Consider the following 6,564-nt stretch of genomic DNA (forward strand, 5'->3'; position numbering starts at 1 on the left):
CGGCCCCCCGCGCTGGGGGTGCCTGCGTCCCCTTCTCAGCTCGCACGCAGGGCAGTGGCTCCCTGGGGCCTCAGTGTCCCTGCTTGTCCGGTCGGGTGGTCGGGAGGGTCCAGGCTGGGCCGGTTCATCCACAGCTGCTGCTGTCCCGCAGGTCGGAGGAGCGGCCTGTGAAGAAGCGCAAGGCACAGAGTGGCCACCTGCAGAGGAAGAAGCTTCGGCTGCTGGAGGCCATGCTGGAGGAGCAGCGGCGGCTGAGCCGCGCCATGGAGGAGACGTGCCGCGAGGTGCGCCGCGTGCTGGACCAGCAGAACATCCTGCAGGTGCAGAGCCTGCAGCTGCAGGAGCGCATGATGAGCCTGCTGGAGAAGCTCATCGCCAAGTCCAGCGGCTAGGCGACCTGGGACACGGGCTGGGACGGAAGCTCTCGGCGACGCTCCAAGTGGCTTTTGATATTAAATGTGTACTTTTCAGTACTGCCTGGAGCAGGACTGGCACTGTCTGGCTTGGAGGGCTGCACCAGGGTGGTCAGCCTGCGTGTGGCCACCGCACCCTGTCCTTTCCAGCTCTGCCCTTGTCACTGGTGCTAGTGTCACCTCCAACCTCAGCGCAGACCCCGCACAGCCCAAGCTGCTTTCGTTTGCCTTTTGGCAGTGTTGCTGAGGCCACAGCCTCCAGGGATGGGGTGCTGTACAGGCCGCCTGGCTCCCGCACCGCTGCTCCTCCCAGGCTGGGGATGTTGAGGCAGTGAGACCGGGCTGGCTATGAAAAGCCCCCAGCCGGGACTGGGTCCGTAAAGAAGCAGCTGCAGATGGCCCTGTGTGCCGTGCGGAAGGGAAGGGATGGCCCGAGAGGGGAAGGAGTCAGGCCCCCAGGAGAGGTCGGCGCCAGAGATCGGGGGAACAGGGAGGCTTGAGCCTGCTGGGAGGTGTCTTGGGTCCCCTGCTCTTTGGGAAAAGCCTTCACCACCACATGTCTGGGTCCAAGGGCACAGGGGAGGGCAGGGCTGTGGTGGAGACCACAGCAGCCAGCACCTCACCACTTCTGTCCTGGAGCTGAGTTTTAGGGCAAAAGCCCCAGCTCCTGCGTCCCCTCATCCTGGGCTCAGCTGCCCATGCCAAAATGCCAGTCAAGGAGACCACAGGGGCAAGGGCAGGAAAAGAGCTTTACCAGCATGGCCATGCTGGGGAGCACAGAGCAGATCTGTCCTCGGGCTGACAGAGCCTTGGGGTTTTACAGGAAAGGGGAACAGAAGCCAGGGTTAGGGTGGCACAGCTGGCAGCATTACGGTCACCCTAGGGTCTGGTTGGTCAACATCTTGGGCCGGGTTCCCGGAGGTCCTGGGAGTGCTGTCATGGCAGGAGGGGGCAGGTCGGCTCCTTCTGGGGCAGCCTCAGCTCCCCATAGGGCATTGCTTCATCGTGGGGTGGTCTGTGAAACTGCTGTGCTGGAATGGGGAGCTGCAGGTTCAGGACAGTGGCTCGAGACTCGTAGGTACCGCTCCAGGGCTCTGGAACTGGACACTAAAACCTGGCAGTTTCGTGTCCCTGCAGATCCCTGGAATTGAATCCTGAAAATTACTGTAGTCACTCTCACCTTGGTGTCCTCAGCCAGAAGGGACACGAGATGCGCTAGGGAGATGGAGGCCAATAAACCATGGGCACGGACACTCCTGAGGTGACTGACCTGTCCTCAGAGCGGTAAGGGGAAAGGGAGACCTCAGGGAGGCAGACCCGCCAGGCCTCATCCTGCTTTGGGCCTCTGCGGGCCCAGACTAGATCCCTGTTCCCCTCAGTGAGTTCTCCCTGTGTCGTTGGCGAGGGCGAGGCTCCTGTCACTGCCGCTGCACCAGAGGCTGGAACCGGGCGTGTGGGACGTCCCCGCATCCCAGGCAGACTGCTGCCCAGGCAGAACACGGCTCTGAGGCAGTGCTCAGTCGGGAGATGACGGCGGCCCTGCTCGGGCTGCCGGGGGAGAAAACTGCTGGGACGGGTGGAGAAGCAGAGCCCCACCAGATGCTGCCACTGCCACCCTGGAGTGCACTGAGGTCCAGTGAATGGTGGGGCTCTGCTAGGGGTGGGTCACCTGGGGTGGGAGGCCAATCCCAGGCCACCGGGGCTCGAGGGGCTGGGTGTCCCTGCAGCCCAGCATATGGAGCCGGGGAGCAGGCTCTACCGTGCTCTCAGGCCCCTGGCCTCCCCATTCCCACCGGCTGTGCTGCGGGTGTTTCCCCAGCCGCCCCGAGGCCGGAAGAGTGCTTGCTGAGTCTGTGGTGTGAATCCCACCAGAGCCAACTTCCAGCTGCTGACAGGAAGTTCCTGCTTCGGAAGGCGGGAAAGGCAGGCATGGGTGGCTGTTGAGGGCTCAGACCCCTCCTGAAGAGCAGTGGGGTGACCAGGAGAGCACAGGGACTCCGCAGTCAGGAGCCTGCCCTGGCAAACGTGTAGCCCAGGTGCCCACCTCCTTCTCAGACGAGATGCCACTTCCTCTAAGAATCCATCAGTTTAACAATCCCACTAGGGGCCTGGTGTTCCTAAGTGCTGGAGACCTAGTCACAGATGAGTGGTGACCCGCCTGACCAAAGAGCTGACCTCGGAGGCTGGCCAGCGCTTCACCTGGCCACAGTAGGTTCCCCAGCCCCGTGACAGGAAGGGCAGCTCCAAGCCCTCAAGCAGGAGTTGCACCTGAGTGGCCCAAAGGGTCACTCAGCGCAGAGGAGGGAGGGTCCCGTTGTGTCTGCAGCATCCAGGGAACTCTGTGTCCCCAGGACCCTGGTCACACTCACCGGGGTTCTGTCCCTGCAGGGCCTCTGTTCCCTCTTTCTGCCCTTAGCAGAGCCTGGCCTCGAGCTCCATGGGGCCAGGCACAGTTCTCCTTCCTGCAGCCAGAGCAGGGCCCGCCCAGCTGAGTGGAGCACTCAGCTGCCCAGCCTGGGGCTGGCACCTCCACCAGCAGTGTTTTGGTGATAACTTTCTGATTTCCTCAGTGGTGGTCGGTTCCATAAGGAGGAAAAACGCCTGTACCGGGAAACATGAACTATTGGGTAAGGTTTATCCTGAAGACCAAAATCAGGAGGCAGGCACCTTAATCGCTTCACCTTATTATTTGATGACGTTCTGACGTTTGCAGCAGATGCATTAAGATAAACAAAGTAAGCAAGGTAAGAGATGAAATTAAAAAAAGAGAAAAACCTTTCTTTTCAGAAAATACTTTATAGACCCAGAAAACCAAATGTACCAAAGATGAAGTGCTCTTTCTGTTGGCCTCACCTATTAAAGTAAGGATGATGAAGAGGGTCGGTGATTTAGCTCCTTGGTTGTACCACTTGCCTTGCAAGCAAGCGCAAGGACCTGAGTTTGATCCCCAGTACCAGAAAAAAAAAAAAAGTAAGGATGAAGAAATGCCCCATTCAGGGCTCTGGTGCCCCACATAGGGTGTCTGGAAAGGAACTGAGCCAGGGGCTGAGTTCTGTGTGAAGCGGACTGCAGTGGCGTTAGAGAGACTGCGGGAAGCCAAGTATTCGCCGGGCTTCATCTGGGACTTTCCGCCTGTGCTCTAAGAAACAGTGAGTTTTTGCTTTGAAATGGCTGAAATTCCGTTTTACCCCCTATGAAAAAGGAATGGAGCCCAACATCCTAGGCTGATCCACAGTCAGAGACCTGCTCAGAGGGCCAGGCGTGGTAGCACAGGCCTGTTATCCCAGCACTCCAGAGGCCGAGGCAGGAGGGTCTCTGTGAATTCAAAGCCAGCCTGAACTCCAGAGCGAAGTCCTGTCTCAGAACACACGCTCAGCCTCCTGAGCATCAGGACGTGCACACTGAGACCCTGAGAGTCTGCTGCGTCACTTGCAGGACGCTGGCACGGGTCCTACAGTCTCAGAGACTGGGAGGGGTGGCAAGAACGGAACACATTTCCTGAAACCACAAGGCAGACTAAGCTCTCCCCTGCCTTAAAGAGGAAACAATGGGAATGCACAGGTTGGAGCACAGGTTGGGGTAACGCAGCTTGCTGAGGAGCTTCGGGCCCTCATCCAGCGCAGAGTCCCCTACCTCGGTGAGCAGAGATGCCAGAAGCCGCAGTCTCAGTCTCTAGCAGAATTCCTTACTGGAAGTTAAATTTGAGAAAAAAATTATTCCTTTCAAAGTAGTAAACCCATGCGTGTTGACACAAGTAACACCTGTGTGAAAATATATCTGGTGGGGAAAAAAATGTTGGCGAGAGGAGTGGTGGCGTTGTGTTCTACATCCTTGCTGATCCCTGGCTTCAGGGAAACTGTGGGTGTGTGGGAGTCGGCCGGGAAGTCTGGCTCACACAGATGTGTGGTGGGAGGCCGAGGTGGCAGTAACCGTCTTCCTGCACCTGCCCTGAGGTCGGGAGCGAGCTTCCCTGAGGGGCAGGTGCCACGGGGAGGCTCGCCGTCGGGGCTCCTTCGATTCACAGGAATAGCTCTGCCTTGTGCTGCAGTGACGTCTGCTGTGACAGCTTTGGGACACAGCTGCCGGGCAGGGGGACGTGGCACCGCGCGACCCAGATCTCCCCGGCGCTGACACAGCTTGTCAGCAGCACCCAGCAGTCACATCCTCTGGGTCCCGCCCGCCCGCTGGCAGAGGTGCCTCCAGGCAGGGAAGTCCCTAGCTCGTGCACACATGCCGCCTGAGCTTGGCTCGAAAGTTTGAACTGTGCCCGTGGTGACAAACACCGCGGCTCCCTTTTCGAGGAGAGACCTGCCAGCTACCACGGCGGGACAGCAGCACATCTGCCGGTCCTCTTGAGGAAGAAGGGTCCCTTGTGTTGTCTGTTCACGTCCAAGTGTCAGAGTCACACAGTCGCCATCGAGCTCAGGCAGGGACCAGGGCGCCGTGTGCACTGCCGCATAAAAGGGCTTGGAGCCCGGACTGCGTGCAGCTTCTGGCCTTGCTGAGGTGGTGGGAAGAGTGGGCCTGCGCCAGAGCCTTGGTGCCTGCACCCACCTGCCATGTGCTGTCCTCACAGATGCCAGTCAGTGTGGCCCAGCCAGTGACCAAGCACATTATGTAGCACTTTGAGGGTGCCTGCATCAAGGTGGCACTCACCAAGTGGGTTCGGGAGCCCTGAGGAGGATTTTACAGTTCGACAAGAGACAGCCTGAGTGACACCCCAGAACGGTAATGCCCTGGTCGGGTGGGGCTGGGGTTCCCCTCAGACCTCTGGTTTCCCCAGGACTGTGGGACCCTGTGCGGTAGGCAGGCGATGCCCAGGCCCAGGCAGGAGAATGACAGCTGATGTCAGTCGGGATGGAGGAGACCACAGCTCCTGCGCAGTGGGTGTCCTGCCTGCTCCCTGGTCCAACCTGGAACACCAGGTCTCTCTGGACAGGAAAGGCCAGTGGAAGCCCTGGAGCGGCCCTCCCTGCCAGCCGGAAGCCCCAGCAGAGTCCACTGGGGTGTGACCGCAAAGCCACAGGTGCACGTGTTGGGTTTCTGCACCACAGTGGTCTGTGTGGGGACAGCCATGGCTTCCTGCAGCTCAGGAAGCCTGACCCACCAGGTCTCACTGCAGGAGACCCTGCCCCTGCCACGGCGACCCCAGCCTGTCCCTGGCCTGCTGTGGCTCCTTCAAGGCCCACCTGCTCCCTGCTCTGCCCCCCACCCCATGACCTCATCGCCTGCTGGGAGGTCAGATCCAGGCCACAGAAGGAGCAGGGTCACTGGGTAACCCAGGGAAAGCCACACCAGCCACAGGAGGAGGAGGGACATCTGCGCAGGGCCAGTGGCCTCGGAGCATTTGGGGTCCTCAGCGGCTTGACTCCAACAGGAGCTGCACTCCATGCTCACTGAGAAGAGATCACAGTGGTGCACACCTGTAATCCCAGCTCTCTGGGAGGCTGAGACAGGAGGATTGCAACTTCAAGCCCAGCCTGAGCAATTGGGCAAGTCCCTGTCTCAAAATAAATAAGGGCTGGGATGTAGCTCAGGTCAGAAGCCCTGGGTTCAGTCCCAGTCCCCCCCCCACAGGACCTGTGGCTGGCTGAGCCCCTTAGGCTCTGGGAATCCACAGATACCTTGTTTGGATGTCACCCATGATCTTTTCTCCAGGGCACCCACAGGCCGCACTGAGAGTGTGCCTAGGTCAAGAGCAGGCCACATGTGCTCTGGGCTGCCCTTGGCCCCTGCAGCCAGGCACTCGCGCTGCTGGCCATGTTGGCTGGAAGAGGGATGTTGGGGTCATGGGCAGCCCTTAGCAGGAGAGGCCAGGGCAGCCCCTCAGCTGGGCACAGGTGGGCTCGCGCTGTTCTCCCCAGGGGCCTGAGCCTCGGCCTACCCCAAGGATCCATTGCCGATATCGCAGGGCAGCAGTGGGCTGGCAGCCGAGAGCTGGGCTCAGATGGCATCCGACCCTCTCCCCAGCTGCCTGCAGCCCACACCTCGCTGCCTTGGCCTCCTGTGCCCGCAGTCACCATGCCCACGCATGGCAGAGCACACCCAGGGCCGTCCCCTGAGTGTGTGTGCGTGGTGAGGGCCTGCTAAACTGCGGACAGCGGACGGTGCTAGCACTCCGGGGAGTAAACAGCCGTCCGCAGGGACAGCC

At 60.3% G+C, this 6,564-nt stretch overlaps 1 protein-coding gene across 4 annotated transcripts in view; it reads left to right on the forward strand.

Annotated features, from left to right (window-relative positions):
• Positions 1-4,103, forward strand: part of Msantd1 (Myb/SANT DNA binding domain containing 1) — a 13,349-nt gene extending 9,246 nt beyond the window's left edge. For all 4 annotated transcript variants that reach the window (XM_033758863.1, XM_010641767.2, XM_010641765.2 and 1 more), the window contains one exon: positions 152-4,103. In XM_033758863.1, coding sequence (XP_033614754.1) covers positions 152-392 — 241 coding nt within the window. In that variant the 3' untranslated portion in view covers positions 393-4,103. The remainder of the gene's footprint in view (positions 1-151) is intronic.
• The last annotated feature ends 2,461 nt before the right edge of the window (positions 4,104-6,564 follow it).

The sequence above is a fragment of the Fukomys damarensis genome, unplaced genomic scaffold, assembly GCF_012274545.1.
Source record: "Fukomys damarensis isolate Sample0158 unplaced genomic scaffold, DMR_v1.0_HiC HiC_scaffold_35, whole genome shotgun sequence".
Lineage (NCBI taxonomy): Eukaryota > Metazoa > Chordata > Mammalia > Rodentia > Bathyergidae > Fukomys > Fukomys damarensis.